The sequence below is a fragment of the Mus caroli genome, unplaced genomic scaffold (assembly GCF_978045245.1).
Source record: "Mus caroli unplaced genomic scaffold, Mus_caroli_1 scaffold_13, whole genome shotgun sequence".
NCBI classification, from domain to species: domain Eukaryota; kingdom Metazoa; phylum Chordata; class Mammalia; order Rodentia; family Muridae; genus Mus; species Mus caroli.
In genome coordinates this window covers 20755270-20775220 of record NW_028227268.1, presented here as the reverse complement: position 1 = coordinate 20775220, position 19951 = coordinate 20755270, and the positions used below count along the sequence as shown (strand labels likewise).

General features: G+C 47.8%; 2 protein-coding genes across 2 annotated transcripts; both read right to left on the bottom strand.

Moving 5' to 3' along the window:
• Positions 1–560: 560 nt before the first annotated feature.
• Aarsd1 (alanyl-tRNA synthetase domain containing 1) lies at positions 561–11837 on the bottom strand. Its single transcript, XM_021176377.3, has 12 exons — positions 11735–11837; positions 11488–11619; positions 8475–8634; positions 5867–5924; positions 5216–5372; positions 5005–5121; positions 4684–4814; positions 4287–4353; positions 4046–4137; positions 3582–3636; positions 1978–2072; positions 561–760 (listed from the first exon to the last, which is right to left on the bottom strand). The coding sequence occupies exons 1-12, from the start codon at positions 11771–11773 to the stop codon at positions 625–627; spliced, it is 1239 nt and encodes a 412-aa protein (XP_021032036.1). The 5' UTR covers positions 11774–11837; the 3' UTR covers positions 561–624.
• A 1110-nt stretch (positions 11838–12947) lies between these two features.
• Positions 12948–19911, bottom strand: Ptges3l (prostaglandin E synthase 3 like). The gene is made up of 7 exons (XM_021176378.3): positions 19548–19911; positions 19090–19203; positions 18912–18978; positions 18722–18820; positions 16799–16888; positions 14186–14239; positions 12948–13690 (listed from the first exon to the last, which is right to left on the bottom strand). The coding sequence occupies exons 1-7, from the start codon at positions 19553–19555 to the stop codon at positions 13673–13675; spliced, it is 450 nt and encodes a 149-aa protein (XP_021032037.1). The 5' UTR covers positions 19556–19911; the 3' UTR covers positions 12948–13672.
• Between the last annotated feature and the right edge of the window lie 40 nt (positions 19912–19951).

The following is a 19951-nucleotide window of genomic DNA, read 5'->3' as shown; positions in this document are numbered from 1 at the left end:
GGGATTAAAGGCGTGCGCTACCACTGCCCGGCTCCTCTCTATTCCTTTTCTCTCCTACCTAGTGTTAAGGGGTTCAAAGGGTGGAAGAAAAGGCATGGAGAAGGGTAGGAGAAAGAAGAACCCACAAAGTAGCCAAAGACCAAGACCAGTCTCCATACACATGTTCACTCATGTACACACACACACACACACACACCCCACAAAACCGAGGTCTGAAACCTGGCAGCCCATGCCCACAGTCTCAGCACTCAGGTGAGTGACACAGCAAGACTGTCTCAAAAAAAAAAAAAAAAAAAAAAAAAGACAAAATAAAGCAAGGAGATTTGGATGAGGCTAAGCCCTAGGTGAAGCCTTGCACTAGCCATAAGCAACTCTACCACAGCATGAAGCTTTAGAAAGGACCTAGCTCAGTACCTTTCATTGATTTAATTTCCACTCATAGAGGTTACACCTAATGGAGCCAAGTGAGAAACCACTCATACCGGTGCTAGTCGAGTTAGCACACTGGAACACGCCGTGCAGATTACGCACACTAACATAAATGGCAGTATACAACCATGTTTGAGTCACGACATTTTACTGTTGGAGAGAGTGCTGTGGTCACAGGGACGATGTCCTGGCCCCTTACTCCTCAGCACTCTGTGTGCTGATATAGTCCTGCAGAAGCGCCTGCACCTCTGCCCGGCGGCTCATCTTGGTGGCTTTGCCCTGGAAGCGGCCCTTCTTCCCTGCTCCTTTGCCTTCCAAGATTTCAGCCACCCTAGAGAATGAAGAGATGGTTATGGAGATAGTGCCAAACCAGACTTCAGGCCACCAGAGGCTGCCTGTTAGGAGTCTCCATTATAAATAACTATGTTTTCCTGTGATGTTTCCAAGGAACACATACTCCAGAGAGCCAATGATGACTGAAAATTCTAATGCCCAAAGGAACTGGAGTCTACCTCTGAATGTAGTTAAAACAAGAAAATAATAAACCAGGCATGGTTTATTTGGTCCCAGTACTTGGGAGGCAGATCTCTGAGTTCCAGGCCAACCTGGTCTACAGAGGGAGTTCCAGGACAGCCAGGACTACACAGAGAAGAGAAACCCTGTCTCGAAAAAAAACAAGAAGAGAAAGAGAACTACAGGACAGAACCAGCACAGTGGGCTGCGCTGTACAGAGGCAGAACGGGAAAGGGAGAGCGGACGGGCTCTGCAGGACTCCGAGCTCAGGGAGAGCAACTAAACAGAGGCAAAGGCACAATACCACATGTGCATTCTTCATGCAGTGAGCTCCAGGTTCCCGGCTTTGAGACCTGTCACCCATGCTGGGTAGGGCTTTGATAACACAGCCATCTTTAAGTAATTTTGGCTCCTATAAGTAACCCAAGTAAAACTAAATGGACTTTGCTGGTATCTGTACTTTGGTCTGGGGTGAGGAAACATCTGTTCACAGTTCCCCAGGCACAGTGTCAGAGAAGACCTCTTAGGGCTGTGGCTCTCAAACTGTGGTCATGACCCGATTGGGGGATGAATGACCCTTCCATAGGGGCTGAACATCAGATATCCTGCATATCAGATATTTATACTAAGATTCATTCATAACAGTAATAAAATTAGTTATGAAGTAGCAACAAAATCATTTTAGGGTTGGGGCTCACCACAGCATGAGGAAGCATATTAAAGGGTCGCAGCATTAGAGGTTGAGAGCCACTGCTTAGGATCAAATTTTCTGTTAAAATAAATAAATAAATAGAAAATAAAGCAAGCCCTGGGCTCTCATCTCCTTCTGCCCCTTTTACTGTGAGGCCTCAAGTGCATGATATAAGGTCCCTCATCTGTCAAACTAGGCGTGCCTGTGTGAGACCACATCTGCTCAGCCTGCCTCACATGCCTCTGTGAACCAAGGACATCACAGCGTGATGCCCTGCAGGAGCACAGGCTGCAGCAGATGCCGAAATACACAACCTCCCCCCTCACAGGAGCCACTCACATTACCTGGGCCCCAGGGTCTCCACAGCCTCTGCCGGGCCTGCCAGTAAGAAGAGCCCAGCACCCTTCTCATCCCCCACAGTTAAGAACAGGAGGGTCTCCTAGAAAGTAAGACAAGGAGATGAGCACACATGGGGTCCACTCCCCTACACCCTACAGTCCTCTAAACCACAGAGATGTCACTGATGGTGATGTTGCAGCCTCCCACTCTGGCTGGGCTGCCAAGCTCTGTGAGAATGGCCAGGAGGTTAAACACTAGGAGAAGGCCACTGACCATACTGAATAGAAGACACCGTTCACAGCCTCACTTCCACCATCCTTTCCTGTCTGTGCTGAACCACACACCCTAGCTGCCATTGCCTAAACAGCCACACCACTGCTTTCTGCTGGCCACTCTGCTCCTTGGCTACCTGAATACCTCTAAGCAGGCTCTGTGGCCTAGCCCTGAAGCCTCTCATTCTCTTTAAGTAATGTGTTCTGCCTCCAGCATTTACCACTCCAAATTACAAATGCTGAAGTCACATGTCTCTCAGGCTAGAACAGGGATCTGTGAGACTCAGTGCTGTGTATCGAGCAGAATTACAAAGAGACCTGAGGATTGAGCCCAGGAGGCATTCCATAAAGAGTTTGGGGCTGGGGCTGGTGAGATGGCTCAGTGGGTAAGAGCACCCGACTGCTCTTCCAAAGGTCTGGAGTTCAAATCCCAGCAACCACATGGTGGCTCACAACCATCTGTAATGAGATTGGGTCCCTCTTCTGGAGTGTCTGAAGACAGCTAAAATATAATAAATAATAAATAAATAAATCTTTAAAAAAAAAAAAAAAGAGTTTGGGGCTGAAGAGATGGCTCCGTGGTTAAGAGCACTGACTGTTCTTCTAAAGGTCCTGAGTTCAATTTCCAGCAACCACATGGTGGCTCACAACCATCTGTAATGGGATCTGATGCCTTCTTCTGGTGTGTCTGAGGACAGCTACAGTGTACTCATATACATAAAATAAATAAATCCTAAAAAAAAAAAAGAAGAAGAATTTGAAGTAAGAGCAAAAGAAGCTTGGCAACCTCCTATGCTGGACTATTAGGATCAAGAAAGGCAGGTGACTGCCGGGCAGGGCAGTGGTAACACACACCTTTAATCCCAGCACTTGGGAGGCAGAGGCAGAGGCAGGCAGATTTCTGAGTTTGAGGCCAGCCTGGTCTACAGAGTGAGCTCCAGAACAGCCAGGGCTATACAGAGAAACCCTGACTCAGAAAAAAATAAAAGAAAGAAAGGCAGGTGAGACTTGAGACAACAGAAAAAAAAAAAAAAAAGAAAGAAAGGCAGGTGGTGAGACTTGAGGCAGAGGTCTTCAAAGGGTCTCACCAACCCGACATTCTCTAGCACAAGGATCCAGGTGCCTTTCAAGCTTTCTTGACTACAGAGATTGATCTCAGCTAGTATTTGAATACAATTGTTTCAGCTCTTCTTGTGTTAACCTGAAGGGACTTTGGCTAAGCTAACTCCCTCATCCATGCCTCCCAGGGCCTCTGCACAGTGGAGGAAAATACACACTCTCTCTCTCTCTCTCTCATTCACACTCTCAATATCTCTCTCTCTCTCTCTCTCTCTCACCTCTGATCCAATCTCATTGGCAATGATATTCATGAATTCAGAATCGCCCTCTTTCCTACGACAAAGGACACAGACATGAGACCCAGGATGAAGCGGTGGTGCTGTGACACTGTAGGAGGCCAGGTTCCTCCTCTAGAGGCAGGACTAAAACTGACAGTCCTGATTGCTTCCTGTTTGAGTGCACAAAGTCCCAGACCCCTCAGCATAGAGAAGATGCCCTCAGCCTCATTGGCTTATACCCATGGATCCCCAGGATCCTGGCAGATCTGACAGAAGGTGAGAGAGCCAGGAAAGGAGCTAATGAGGCCTACATAGTTACAGTGAAGATGCTTCTATTAAACCCAGGAAGTCAGTAGCACCCTTCCTGGGGTCTGCTAACTAGCAAACCAACCACTTAGCAACCCACATCCCACTGTGCATTGATCTGTGGGGAGAGGCTGAGACCCGGGCCCTTCAATTCTCACCTGTGTAGTGTGACCACACCACCCCAGGCTGGGCTGCTCCTGAGGCTGTGGGCAGTGTGCACAGCCAGGTCTCTAAGGAGGTTCAGGTTGTTCTGAAATGGATATGAGAACTCAGACATGTGCAAAAGATAACAGGGCACCATCGTCTTTCCTCCTGCACTGCCCTCAAACCCTCTTGAGAATCCACACATGGGCTGAGGCGAGGGGCCCAGGCCCCTCCAGTGCCCACAGGATCCATCACCTTCTGCAGGAGCTTGGTGGCATTCTGGAGTTTTTTTACTGCTTCCACGTGATCCTCAACGCCACACCTATAAGACAACGGTTAATGGAGAATGGCCAACTGCCCAGGCCCTTCTGAAGCTGGGGACAGAAATCTATGATACCCTCCTTGCTGGGGTACCTTCCTCAAGATGGGAACAATCAAAGAGGTCCTTAAGCAACTGTAAGGTAGGGTACAGGACTAAAGCATTCTGTGGGGATCTGAGCTGCTGTCCAGAGCACCTGACCCTTCGGAGCAGGTCACTCTGTCTCTCTAGTGGTGGAAATGCTAAGCCCAGGGGTGCAGACCTTGGGAGCAGGGAGTGTGGAAGGGGCATGGCGTGGCGTGGCATGGTGTGGTGTGGCAGGGCAGAGCATACTTAAGTAGTGAGGTCAAGGCCTTTTCACTTCCATGACTTCGCTCCATCCACTTCAGTACCCGGTTCCCAGCCAGAAATATCAGGTTGCTTTTGTTCTTTTTCCCTTTCTCAGTCCCCAGAATCTTAATGACCTACACCAAAGGGTAACACACAGAGACACAAACACACCCCAGTGGGTCTTAGGACACAAGGGCAAGAGAGACCAGACCCCCTCTTTAGCTCTGAAGTAACAAAGGAGAGACTTAAGAGACTCTCCCACCACCCCCAGCCCTGCTCGCCCACACCCTGTCCACACACACTCCATCGCCCTTCCTCACTTACCTGAAGGTCACTGAGATTGCTCACGTGCGTCCCACAGCACATGTTGGAGTCTACACCTTCGATGGTAACAACTCGAATGGGCCCAGCATGATCATCGGGCAAACCCCGACCCCTCACCTGGAACAGAGGGAAGGGAACAGGGCTGTCTGAAATTTGATGAGGAGCCCTTGGAGAGCCACTCTGTGGAAACTGCTGTCAGCTCTCTCCTCACCTGCTCCACCTCAGGGTCATCCAGGCTCAGCTCTCGAACACTCACAGGCAGCCGGTCTCTGATTTTCTGATTGACACTCTTCTCGATAGCAGCCACCTGCTCAGCAGTCACAGAAGGGCTGTCCAACTCAATCACACTCCGGAGTCTCCCTAACTCCCTGCCAGAAAAAGCAGCACAGACACAGCGTGCTGGGAGTTTGTGAGGAGTACTCACACTGAGTCTGAAGGCGCAGGCCCAGAATCCTAGTGCTGGGGAGATGGCAGGAGGCCGGGACTTTAAGTCACCTGTGTATTCACAGTGAGTTCAGGTTCCTATAACAAAAGGGGTGGGGACCACACTTATGTCGACTCAGGAGCTAACTGCTGTGAATTCAAACAAACAAAATCAATAGGTAGAGCTTGCCATTCCCATTTTACAAAGGCAGCATTAAATAGGAATACGACCAAAGCCATGCAATGGAAGAACCATAGATTTAGCTCCAGGCTCTATACTCTATGTTCTCTCCCAATCAGAGGCAGATGTCTCCTCTTAAAGTTTCTCCTAAGAGACACAAGAGCATCCATGGCCCAGTCTTCAAGAGAAGGCAGGCACGGTGAACACTGTCCTAACCCAGCACTGGGACCTCTCACCACACCACATGCCTCTGCTCACCATGACGTTGTCTTCAGCCCGAAGAGAAGGTCAGCAACCGCAGTGATGAGATGTTGCCCTGAGTCAAGAGCGGGATGGGAGCAAGGTGAGAAGCCCAGCCACACAGCCACCCAGCCATAGGCCTGACACGCATTTTCACTGAAAACCATAAGGGCCTGAAGCCTGTCTCAGTGACAGAGTGCTTGTCTAGTAAGTATAAGGTCCTAAGCCAATTCCCAGCACTGGGGGGTGGGGGTGGGGTGGTGTTGGAGGCAAGAGATAGATAGATGATTGATTGATAGATGATTGATTGATAGACAGATAGATAAATCCATCAGCTAGAGAATTCCTCCTGCAGCTTTACAACGCTACTTGTGAGGAAACTTGCCAAGGCAAAGTACCTCCTCAGAAGCGGGGGTCTGAGGAGGAGCTCTGACATGTGGCATTCATTCATCTGACAAATGTTTACTGAGCGCCTACCACGTGCAGAACGCAGAGCTCAACTTCCGAGGTGCACCTGCACTCCTGACTGATGAGAGGGAAGAAGACAGGAAGAACAGGAAGAGGAAGAATTAAGCAGGAAGACAGAAAAGAACTGTCAAAGCCTTGAAGAGGGAACGGGTGTGATGTGTACCAGTAATCTGTTCAAAAAGATGGGTGCTGTGGGTGTTCTGATGAGGTCAGAGCATATCCACGAGCAGCCACAGCAGGTCTGTAGCCTTGGTAACAGCTTTACACACAAGGAAGATTTGAAGATTTCTTTTCTTTTCTTTTCTTTTCTTTTCTTTTCTTTTCTTTTCTTTTCTAAGGATTATTGAGGCTGCTCTGTGACAGAGGGCTCAGCTAGCACAAGCAAGGCCCTGCCTTCAATCTCCAGCAGTGCAAGGAAATAAAAGGACTGCTCTGTGGCATAAGGTCCTGGATTTAGTCCTTAATATGAGGAAAAGAAAAGGCTGCTTGGGCTGTTGTATAGGAACAGAGGAGCAGGAGAAAGACTACATGTGAGGAAACCAGCCAGAGGTCATAGGGGAGATGGTTAGGGCTGGGACTGGGACTACTGCAGTGGGTGGAAGCAGAAAGATAATTGAGGATAAATGGAGACGCTTGATGACTGACTCAATGTCTCCAATAAAGAATCTGGAATGACCTGAGAGACTGAGGAGATGCTGTGAGTGACTGGGGGGGGGGGAGGGGAATGCTGTGAGTGACTGGGGGGGATGCTGTGAGTGATTGGGGGGATGCTGTGAGTGACTGGGGGGGATGCTGTGAGTGACTGGGGGGATGCTGTGAGTGACTGGGGGGGATGCTGTGAGTGACTGGGGGGGATGCTGTGAGTGACTGGGGGGGATGCTGTGAGTGACTGGGGGGGATGCTGTGAGTGACTGGGGGGGATGCTGTGAGTGACTGGGGGGATGCTGTGAGTGACTGGGGGGATGCTGTGAGTGACTGGGGGGGATGCTGTGAGTGACTGGGGGGATGCTGTGAGAGACTGGGGGGATGCTGTGAGTGACTGGGGGGATGCTGTGAGTGACTGGGGGGATGCTGTGACTGGGGGGGATTCTGTGAGTGACTGGGGGGGATGCTGTGAGTGACTGGGGGGATGCTGTGAGAGACTGGGGGGGATGCTGTGAGTGACTGGGGGGGATTCTGTGAGTGACTGGGGGGGATGCTGTGAGTGACTGGGGGGGATGCTGTGAGTGACTGGGGGGATGCTGTGAGAGACTGGGGGGGATGCTGTGAGTGACTGGGGGGGATGCTGTGAGTGACTGGGGGGGATGCTGTGAGTGACTGGGGGGATGCTGTGAGTGACTGGGGGGGATGCTGTGAGTGACTGGGGGGGATGCTGTGAGTGACTGGGGGGGATGCTGTGAGTGACTGGGGGGGATGCTGTGAGTGACTGGGGGGGATGCTGTGAGTGACTGGGGGGATTTGTGAGTGACTGGGGGGGATGCTGTGAGTGACTGGGGGGGATGCTGTGAGTGACTGGGGGGGATGCTGTGAGTGATTGGGGGGGTACTGAAGACCAGCAGGATATCAAACAAGCATAGAGAAGGCAGTGACCTTTCCACTTCATTTTGGGACATTATGAATTTGAAAACCTATAAGACATCCAGATAGAGACATCAAGTGAGACAGTAACCGGGTAGGCATGGTATGCTTGTAATCCAGTATTTAGGAGGCAGGAAGTCAGCCTGATCTACATATTGAGTTTTGGGCCAACCAAGGCTACATGGGAAAATACTGTACCCCAAAACCAAGAAAGTACTGGCGAGATAGCTCAGTGATTAAGAATCTGCCTGACAACCTGACATCAACTCCCAGAATCCATGTGGTTGAAGGACAGAACTGATCCTCACAAGTTGTCCTCTGGCCCCCACAGGCATAATATGACATGTATATACCCCCTTCCCTGTTAAATTTAACAAAATTAAAAAGGAGATAAAAAGGGCCAACAGTTCTTCTAGAACGTTAATGTTCACGTTGTTTTCACAATGGTCATAGCACAGTACCTGGATCAAAGCTGGTTCTAAGGGTGTTGCCCCCCAGAGAACTGAAACCCCAGCTCAGCCACTATGACACGGCTATTCACAGCCCGTCTTCCTGGGTGTTCCCGTCCTGTGGCCCTTACCTGAATGCTGCTGCATGTGGTCAAACCTCCGCTCCCAGTCCACCCGGACCTGGACTTGACTCCCAGGGGACAGAGGTGACTCCGTGAAGTGATCGGCCTGGGCCCCACGACGGGTCACCCTCAGCACAGAGATGTCATTGATGGTACCACGGTCATCAGGCTGGGAGAAAGAAGTAAGTAATCAACCATGGAGCAGGGCTCACCCTACCTAGAGAAGAAAAGCCTCTAAGGGAGGCTCCCAGAGACACAGACTGGGAATCTGAGCTTCCTAGTGGAAAAGAAGACAACACCAACCCCATGACCGATTCTCTGTCCTCGCTTTCAACACCTTTGTTTTTTTTTTTTTTTTAGGGCAGAATAGCAGCATTAAATCAGAAGGAAATATGCACAGCACTGAAGATTTTAGTAAAATTCAAAAGATCCTAATCCTTGCTGCTGGCACCTTAATTTAGTGGTTCTCAACCAGCGGGGTCATGACCCCTTGGGGGTTGTATGACCCTTTCACAGGGGTCATATAGCAGATAATTTACATCACAATTCTTAAGAGCAAAATTTCATTATGACGTAGTAACAAGATAACGTTACTGCTGGGCAGCACCACAACATGAGGAACTGTATTAAAGGGTCACAGCTTTAGGAAGGCTGGGAACCACTGACTTGGATTCTCTTTAACAGACTAAAGTGGTCTGAGCGTCCCTGCCTTTAATCACTCAGTCCTCAACACTGACACCAGGACTAGATTAAACAATATCCAAACATCATCTAGAAAACTATCAAGTGCCAACTGCTACAAGCCATCCAAATAAGAACATGTAGATAGGACACACAGATCACGCCACAGAAACTCCATCTAAAGAGATCTAATAGCCTGGAAATCAGGGAGACAAAGAGTACTGTCTAACAGGAAAGACTCAGGGCTGTCAGGATGGCTCACAGGTTTAAAGGTAATTGCTACCAACCCTAATGACCTGAGTTAGATCCCTGGGACCTGAAGGAGAAAAACCAGCTCCCACAAGTCCTCTGACACACACACCCCAGCACATACACACACACACACAAATAAATAAAAATTAAATGAATAAATGTAATTTTAAAAAATAATAAGCCGGGCAGTGATGGCGCACGCCTTTAATCCCAGCACTTGGGAGGCAGAGGCAGGCGGATTCTGAGTTCAAGGCCAGCCTGGTCTACAGAGTGAGCTCCAGGACAGCCAGGGCTACACAGAGAAACCCTGTCTCCAAAAACCAAAAAAAAATTAAAAATAAATAAAATAATAAAAATAAAAGGCACTCTATAGACACTTGGGGATCAAAGGTCTCTTTCTTTAGCAGATCAGATGTGGGATGTGGGGGAAATAGGAACTGATAACAAATAAAAAATAAAGGGCTAGAGAGATGACTCAGGGGTTAAGATGACAGCTCTTCCAGAGGTCCTGAGTTTAATTCCCAGCAACCACATGGTGACTCACAATATCTGTAATGGGATCTGATGCCCTCTTCTGGTGTGTCTGAAGACAGCTGCAGTGTACTCGTATAAATAAAAAATAAACTTCTTTAAAAAAAAAAAAATTGGGGCTGGCGAGATGGCTCAGCAGTAAGAGCACTGACTGCTCTTCCAAAGGTCTTGAGTTCAAAACCCAGCAACCACATGGTGGCTCACAACTATCCATAATGAGATCTGACGCCCTCTTCTGGTGCAAAGCTACAATGTACTTAGTTACAATAATAAAATCTTTGGGCCTGAGCCTGAGCCAACAGGGGGTTCTAAATTCAATACCCAACAACCACATGAAGGCTCACAGCCATATGTTCAACCATAGTGCGCTCATATACATAAAATAAATAAATATTAAAAAAAACCCAAAAGAAACAAAAAGTTAAAGATCCTTTCTCAAAAACAAACAAAAAAAACCAGATAACTGTATTACAAAAAAAAAATTAAAAATTAAAAAGCAAAAACTGAAGCTTGGCTGGGCGGTGGTGGTGCATGCCTTTAATCCCAGCACTTGGGAGGCAGAGGCAGGCGGATTTCTGAGTTCAAGGCCAGCCTGGTCTACAAAGTGAGTTCCAGGACAGCCAGGCCTACACAGAGAAACCCTGTCTCAAAAAAAACCAAAAAGAATCAAAAAAAAAAAAAAAAAAAAAAACCAAACTGAGGCTTTCCCCTGGTCTACCAAATTCTTCCTTGCCTCAGATCTTGCACAGCTCGCTGGTTTCCTGAATGGAGTCTATACCTTCCTAGACCCTCCAAGGCCCTCTGTTCCAAAGCTCTCTAGCTTGTCCTCAACATGCACAAACTCCAGCACTATCCCACCGCTTTGTTTACAGTTAGGAAGATTCTTTCAGGCTTCACTGTCCTTGTCTATGCTATCAACCTGGCTGCTAAGAAACCCTCCTAGAGCCCCCACTCCGGGTGGCACTCTCTTTTTTTTTTTTTGTAAAATGTAGCTAGGTTCTCCATCAAAACATTCAAAAGGTCTGCTCTGAAAGGCACCGCCCCTCTTCTGAACTCTCAAAGCAGCATCTTAGTCCCTGTAAAATGCTTCGTGCTGATTTCCATCTCAGGGTCTTTGCACAGCTCTGCTGTCTACCTGAACTATTTCTCTTGCCCCAGAACCACTAAATAGCTACATTGGCTCATCCCTTCCCTTCACAGACAACTACCCAGTAGTCCAGAAGGCTCTCTACAGAGGAGAGCATCCCACCGCTCTTTCCCTTTACCCAGCTTATTTCTAGGGACATTATCATTACTTATATCTGGCATACCGGGCTGTCTGCAATAAGCACTCCACGTGTATTTGGAGGCACTGTCTGGTTCAGTCTCTCTTCAGCGCCTGGAATATGACACACTGCCTGTGTCTTACCTACATAAGCATATGCTGAATGAATAATGCATTGAACTAACGTCCCTGGATTTACTGAGGCTGAGAAAGGGCGAGCGCATCTTTCTGCAGGAGCGAACTGGAATGTGGGGGTTCCGGGGAGGGGGGTCCAGCTGTGGCTGCTCCTAGTACCTGTCCCCCGCCCTCGGGGAAAAGCAGCGTGTCTTCCAGAACCACATGGAATCCGCTCAACACTTCTTTCTTGCCTCCGCTCGCGTCCGTCTGCAGCTCGGCCGGACAACAGGAGACCACGGTGGTGGTGAACTGCGCAGGGAGAGGGGTGCGAGCATTATCCCTCTTACGCCGAGACTAGAGCCTGCAGCCACCCTCCCTCCCGATGGCCCCCTCAGTCTCAGGACCCTCGCCCACCAGTCCGCACCTCCCGTGCGTAGCTGTCGCGCTGACACAGGAACGCCATCGCGGTCTCCTAGGCCGGACAGACCCGCGCGCGCAGAAAAGCCGGGCGACGGACGGAGAGCGATGTGGGACAAATTTTCTTAAGCGTTACCGGGCTCGGCACGAAGTGGTATAGAGTGCCCAGATTTACTGAAACTGCCAACTGTGGGTGTTCTGTGCTGTTTTGCCACCGTTTTGAGACTGGAAGACCACAAAACTAAATACACAGCTGGAGCTAAGACGTTCTTCAGCTCTTGGGGCCTTGTGATTTGGCCAGCAGAGGCCCTGCGGCATAAAGGTGGAAATGAGAGGGGCTCGACAGAAATACACAGACATATATGTTAATATTTTACTTAAAACCAATACCCATAATATTTCATCATGTAACTTTTTTTAAACTGAAGGGAAGAAATTTAACTCAGAAACCTATGATTTATGATAATTTCTATTTTTGGATGGTGGTGGTGTTTTAAGAGAGGATTTCACTGTGTAACGTCCTGACTGGCTGTCTTGGATCTTGCATTGTAGACCAAGCTGGCCTCGAACTTACAGATATCCTCCTGCCTCTACCTTCAAAGTGCTGGAATTGAAGGCATTCACCACGACTGCCCAGCAATAATAGGCTGAGTGGATTTTTAAAAAAGATTTTTTTTTTTTTTTTTTTTTTTTTTTTTTTTGGTTTTTCGAGACAGGGTTTCTCTTTATAGCTCTGGCTGTCCTGGAGCTCACTTTGTAGACCAGGCTGGCCTCGAACTCAGAAATAAAAGATTTATTTTTATTTTATGTATATGAGTATACTTTAGCTGTACAGATGGTCGTGAACCTTCATGTGGTTGTTGGGAGTTGATTTTTGGGGTTTTGGGGGGGTTGTTGTTATTGTTGTTGGGTTTTTTTGTTGTTGTTGTTTTTTTGTTTGTTTGGTTGGTTGGTTTTTTTGAGACAGGGTTTCTCTGTATAGCCCTGGCTGTCCTGACTCACTCTGTAGATCAGGTTGGCCTCGAACTCAGAAATCCGCCTGCCTCTGCTTCCCAAGTGCTGGGATTAAAGGCGTATGTCACCACTGCCTGGCAGGAGTTAAATTTTTAGGACCTCTGCTCACTGGGCTTAACCCCATAAATAAGTACACTGTAGCTGTCTTCAGACACTCCAGAAGAGGGCATCAGATCTCATTAGAAATGATTGTGAGCCACCATGTGGTTGCTGGAATTTGAACTCAAGACCTTTGGAAGAGCAGTCAGTGTTCTTCTTACCCACTGAGCCATCTCACCAGCCCCGATAATTTGGATTTTTAAAATATTATTTTTACTTATGTGTACGTACACCAAGTTACAGGTGATTGTGAGCCACCTGGTATGGGCACTGAGGACCAAACTCTCGTTTTCTAAAAAAACAACCAAACAAAACATTTCATACTCTGGTACAGGAAGCTAAAGGTCCAGGCGTGACAGGGACCTATCTGGGTGAGCAGTCTCTGTAACACCTTCCTACTGCAAAGTGGCCACAAGCTCTGCAGTAAAAAGGGGCTTTCCACAGAGAGGGGAGAATACAGGAAGGGAAGGGAAGGATCATTCCTAGAATTTATTATAATCTCTTTCTTCTTTGGCCTTTGCTTTACCACATTTGAACACATGTCCCAACACCCAAGCATCCCAAGCACAGATTCTAAGTCACGTCAGTGGGAAGTCAGCCCCAGCAGTCAGCGTCCCACCCCACCTGATGCAGGAGCATGCTCAGGCAGGTGCCCAGGAGGAAGACCTAACACATGGAGAGGCACCCTTCAGAAAGAGCTTCTGGAAGAGTTCAGAGGTCTCTGTGGATCTTGATGCAAACAAAGTAATTGAAGAAGGCAGCATCCCAGCTTTTCAGCATGACAGAAGGTAGCTACTGCCTCCTCCCTGGCTCCACCATCACAGAAAGCTAGTTAGCTGTCAGAATCATCCTGGAAGGAGAAGACAGAGCACCTGTGGTTTCTATGGCAGCCTTCACAGATGCTGCTCCCTCCCTCCCTCCCGCTGCTCTCCTGGAATCCTAAGAGTCACTTCTCTTAGGAGGCTCACTTTGGGGAATGAGGTAAAGCACCAGGACTCAGCGATCAGGACTCTATTGTGCACCCCTTGTTTTGAGGATTTCAAACGGCGGCGTCACTGCTCTAAGGAGCTGCAGGTGTGTTCTAGGATGGGGAGGAAGAAGGGGCGGCTTAGGGAACACTCAACCTTGTGTCAAACTCAGAATCTGCAGAGGACCACTGTGTGCTAGAGAATGTGATGCACATTCTTATGTTTGTGGGGCTTTTTTAATCCTGTTCTTTTTTGGAGCATGGGACTCGTGCATGGTGGGAAAACTCTCTTCCCAATATTGGGGCTGTATCCAGCTCTAATGTGTTATTTGTAAAGGCTTAACGGAAGCTGAAAGATCTAGGGAAGGTATTACTTACGTCCAGATCATCCATGGCAGGGGGAGGCCTCTTAGTGCTGACCTTGTTCAGAAGCTAATAGAAAGAGAAGCAAGGGGGAGGGGGTGTGAGGGCAGAGCAGTCTGAATAGTAGTAGAGATGGGAGATGGTCCCAGCCAGAGGGTGCTAGATATGTGGTTCAACAGTTAAGACCGGACTGGTGAGATGGCTCAGTGGGTAAGAGCACCCGACTGCTCTTCCAAAGGTCCAGAGTTCAAATCCCAGCAACCACATGGTGGCTCACAACCATCCATAACGAGATCTTGACTCCCTCTTCTGGAGTGTCTGAAGACAGCTTATAATCAATAAATAAAAAAAACAAAACAAGCCGGGCGTGGTGGCGCACGCCTTTAATCCCAGCACTCGGGAGGCAGAGTCAGGCGGATTTCTGAGTTCGAGGCCAGCCTGGTCTACAAAGTGAGTTCCAGGACAGCCAAGGCTACACAGAGAAACCCTGTCTCGAAAAACCAAAAAAAAAAAAAAAAAAAAAAAACAGTTAAGACCACTTGCTACTCTTTAAGAGGACCGGCTTTGGTTCCCAGAGGCCACCTGGTGGCTTACAAAAGTTAACCTGGGACAGGTGATGTATGTTGGCACTTGATTGCAAATACTAGAACTTAACAAGTGGAGGCAGGAAGGTTAGGAGTTCAGGGCCAGTCTCAGCTCACTACATAGGAAGCTCTTCAAGATCAGCCTGGGCTTCATGAGACCCTATCTCAAAAGCACTAGGGCCAGCCAGATGTGGTGGCACAAGCTTTTAATCCCAGCACTCAGGAGGCAGAGGCAGGCAGCTCTCTGTGAGTTGGAAGCCAGCCTGGTCTATAAAGCTTGTTCCAAGACAGACAGGGCTGTTACACAGAGAAGCCCTGTCTCAAAACAAAAACAAAACTAAACAAAAAGGGGGAGGGAGCTTGGGGCCTAGAGAGATGGCTCCATGGTTAAGAGCACTTCTGCTCTTGCAGTGTAACCAGGTTCAGTTCCCAGCACCTCTCTCAGGCAGTTACTGCTCTCAGACTTCCTCCATCAACTTCCTGCACGTGGTACAGAAGCTCGAGTAGGCACACATACACATGATAAAACAAATAACAAAGCATGATGAAAATTACTTAAAGAAAAAAAACTAAAGTGGGTGTTACAGACCAATCATTCCAGCATTCACAAGGCTGAGGCAGGAGGATAGCAAGTTCAACATCAGCTTAAGCTACACAGGAAGACTGAGTTTCACAAAGAAAAAAAAATCAATCAATTTAAACACACTCAGAAAGCACCTTCCATGTCAAAGTCTGGGGTCTGTGAGTCCTTTTACAGCCTGAATTAAGGAGTTTCTGGTCTTCTAAAACCAAATCACAGATGCCAGGTGCTATTTATGGGGAACCAGTGACTTGTGAGTTTTATACTGGTTAGTATTAGATTCCTATGAACTTTTCTAGCTCAGGAAAACCACCTAGAATCATAGAAGAGAACAGAATTATAGAGTGGTGGGAGAGGTTTTGTTACATTTTTACTGAATGCAGACAGTACTCTGCAAACAGTAAGTGAGGTTGTGAGAAATTTTACTGATATGGGCTGGCAAGATGGCTCAATAAAAATAGGCAGCTGCTGTAAGCCGGGCAGTGGTGGCGCACGCCTTTAACCCCAGCACTTGGGAGGCAGAGGCAGGAGGATTTCTGAGTCCGAGGCCAGCCTGGTCTACAGAGTGAGTTCCAGGACAGCCAGGGCTACACAGAGAAACCCTGTCTCAAAAAACAACAAAAAAAAACAAAAACAAACAACAAAAAAAGAAAAAGAATAGGCAGCTGCTGCCAAGCCTGAGAACATGAGTTCAATTCCTGGGACCTCCATGTCAGATATATAAAACAGACTCCCAAAATGTATCTTCTGATCTCCCCATGGGTACTGTGGCTTGTGTGCATCTGCCCCTCCCAATAAATAAATAAACAAATAAAGAAACTGTATTAAGTTGTTGGGTTTGGTTGTCCTACGTAGATCAGCTGGCCTTGAACTCAGAGATCTGCCTGTTTCTGCCTCCTGAGTGCTGGGATTAAAGGCGTGCACCACTATTCCCACCTGGCTGTTTGTTTGTTTGTTTGTTTTAAGATGGCTCAGAGTACTTGCTTCTCCTCCAGAGGATTCAAGTTTTATTTCCAACGCTCACATCAGACAATTCACAACCAACTGTAACTCCAGAGGTAACTCCAGAGGTCCAGCACACACACACACACACACACACACATACACACACACACACACACACACACACACATAATCTTAGGCATGGCGAAACACACCTTTAACCCCAGCACTAGGGATCCCAGAAGTGGATCTCTGAGTTTGAGGCCAGTCTGGTCTATAGAGTGAGTCCCAGAGCTCCATAGTTAAGATTCTGTCTCAAAAATAAATAAATAAAATAATAAATCTCTAATTTCTCTTGTTTCTGCTAAATATACAATGAGTCAAATATACAGTATATTAGCATCAGCACGTGGCCTGCTGAGGAAGTTCTAATATCCCGGTCTGGGCCTTGATATTCCCCAGCTACTGTGTGCAGTCAGACGCAGAATGGTTAAGATGACCGGCAGGTGCTGTACTTCCTACCTCTGCATAATGTTCCACCTGAGCCAGCTCCACCTCATCGTCTCCTTCCCAGTCTCTCCAGTTATCGAAGTCCACAGAGAGCCACACAGGCTGTAAGAGGAAGCGCAGACCATCTCAGCAGGGAGGACAGGAGCAACAGTGCAGGGAAAGGGTGGGGCATGTGCATAGACAAGGAACTCAGAGGCAAAGGTCAGTGTGGTACAGGGCCCCCAATCTGCCCTCCAATGTGCATCCACAAATGTTCACCAGAACCAACTCAGTACCAACACCAATGCCAAAAATGCAGGGTCTGAAAAAGCAGAGTTCTACCCTCCAAGGGCTGATGGACTGGGGTGGTCAACACAAAGCATCCTAGGATTCAACCAAGCAAGACGTCTGAGTAGCAGTGAGCTGGGAATTGAAACTGAGTCCTATGGAAGAGTAGCCATAGGACTTAAAAGCTCTTAAAAACTGGGCCTCTCTAGCTGGGTGTGGAGGCACACTCCTTTAAACCCAGTACTCTGGAGGCAAAGGTAGGTGGATTTCCAAGTTTGAGTCCAACCTGGTCTGCAAATTGTGTTCTAGGATAGCCAGGGCTGTTACAGAGAGAAACCCTATCTTGAAAAAACAAAAACCAAAAACAGAGAGAGAGAGAGAGAGAATCCAAAAACAAAACAAAACAAAACTAGGTCATCTCTCTGGTCTCATAGTTTATAATTAAAATATTAAGATATTTATTTATTTATTGGAAGGGGCATGTCACTTTACACACAAATGGATGCTGCATTTGTGGGGTTTGGTTCTCTCCTTCCAGGATGTGGGACCTGAGCCTCAAACTCAGATCGGTAGCAAGCACCTTCACCTGCTGGGCCATCTCGCTGGCCCCATAATCTACATGTTTTTAATGTCAGCAACAAGTAAAAAAATTACAAATGTCAATAGCCAGTCAATATAATTTTTAAGAATTATTTATTTTATCTTATGTGTATGAATGTTTTGCCTGAATGTATCTGCGTGTACCATGTGCCCATGAAGATAGAAGAAGGTGTTAGCTCTCTTCGAACTCAAGTTACAGATGGTTGTGGGCCACCACTGTGGGAACTGCCCGTTGAACTTAGGTTCTACAAGAGCAATCAGTACTCTTAACAGTCAAATGTCCAGAATGATTTTTTAACTGTGAAAAAAAACCTACTAAATAAATGTAAAATCAAGATTCAGTTAGCAGATGGCCAACTTTCAGCTTTTAGAGGAGTAGCAGCTATCAAAGGGTCTTAAGTGTGAGAAAGATAAAGTCAAGGCTATGTTTAACAGAACCCACTGAAAGCAATGGAAAGAGTGGCTAAGAAATGAGACAGAAGGGCTGGAGAGATGGCTCAGCAGTTAAGAGCACTGGCTGCTCTTTCGAAGGTCCTGAGTTCAATTCCCAGCAACCACATGGTGGTTCACAACCATCTGTAATGAGATCAGATGCCCTCTTCTGGTGTGTCTGAAGACAGCTACAGTGTACTCATATAAATAAAATAAATCTTTAAAACAAACAAACAAACAAAAAAGAAATGAGACAGAAAATAGGCAACGATAATAATACCTGTAATGTCATACACATGCTTGCAATATCAATGTTCAGGAGGCTGAGGCAGAGGGATGGCAAGTTCAAGGCCAGCCTGAGCAACAAAGAAAGAGCCTGACTCAAAAACAAAAGCGAACAGACAAAAACCTACTTCCCCCAACAAACCCTGGTGGTTGCTGTCTAGACTAGGAGGAAACATATAGATTTCAGAATAATTAGAATATCAAATACACAAGACCCAGAGGACTCCCTCAATAGTGACTGGAAAGAAGCCAAACACAATTCCAGATATAACTCTGATGCTTGGGTGCACAGAGAGAGCACTCAGATGAAGGGAGAGCACAGGAGTAGACCACTCCTGCACACACACTCACCTTTATATCCTCCTTTGTGAGCCGAGGCCAGGCCACCTTCTCCTTCCATTTCCTCACGAAGCAAGTAATGGAGCGACCAGAACGCTTATCCTGGGAGTCCTGTCAGACAGACATTTTAGGATAAACCTCCAGTCTTCTTGCTTGGCCAGCCTTTCTTGTTCAGATATGACTATCCTTACCCTGCCCTCACCTTGGAGTTCACCTTGGCATAGAACTCAATCTCGTTATACAGCTCCACTCCATCACCATTCCTGCAGCTAAAGTTACAGTAAAGAGACATAGGAAGTGACAGGACAAGTTCTTGAGACACCAGGAGGATAGGAACGGTTCTTGAGACACAAGGCCAGTCCACAGGGGAAGGCTACTACCTGAACACGACGCGGTGGTCCTCAATGAGCACACTGACATCGGTGCTGTCCTCAACGCAAAACTCCATGAAAACATATTTGGGTCTGTCGTACCACAGAGTCCTGGCAGGCTGCCTGAAGAGGTTGGAGGTGGGGCTTGGTAGGGGTGGGCAAGACTGAAGGCAATATGGAAAGGTGGAGGGAGGAGACAGTAGAGTCGTCTGTGGTGCCACTGAACCAGAGGGGAGTGGTGGGAGTGGGCAGAGGTGGCGAGAATAAACCCAGAGAGCCAAGGGAAGTAAGGAGTTAGGAAACACATTCAGATCTCACCACCCCCTCTCACCCACAGTCACAGAGACGTGGAGTCTGGGGCGCTGGTGGGCAGACTCAGCGGCTTCTACAAGATGTGGGAGAGGAAATCTGCAGGAAAACGGACAGGGGAATATGCAGGACCTGTTTGATGGCGGCCTGAAACTCACCGTTCCATGGTGACTCCAGCTGCCCCGTGGCTTTTGGAGTCCCAAGCACAGGCCTCTATCTTTAGATCCTAGGAGGCTCCTAGCAGCTGCCTCTCCTTATATGGTAGGAGGAAGGGTTGCGAGGGAGGGAAAGGCGGCTTGACAGCAAAAGTGATTTGGACTCCAGAAGGACACTGGGAGCATTTTTAACATCTCGGGGTCTCCAGAAATAAACAGATCAGGAATACAATATCTACTCCCTATCCAGGGAAAGGGCTACTCTAGCCCCTATAGGTAGGACGTTACTTGTTCTCGGTTTCATTCACTTGTTCCTCCAACGCAAAGTGTCTAATTCACAAAATGCTTTAAAGAAGTCCCGAGGGGGCGGGCCCTCCCGAGATTGGAGGAATGCAAGACCCGCCCAC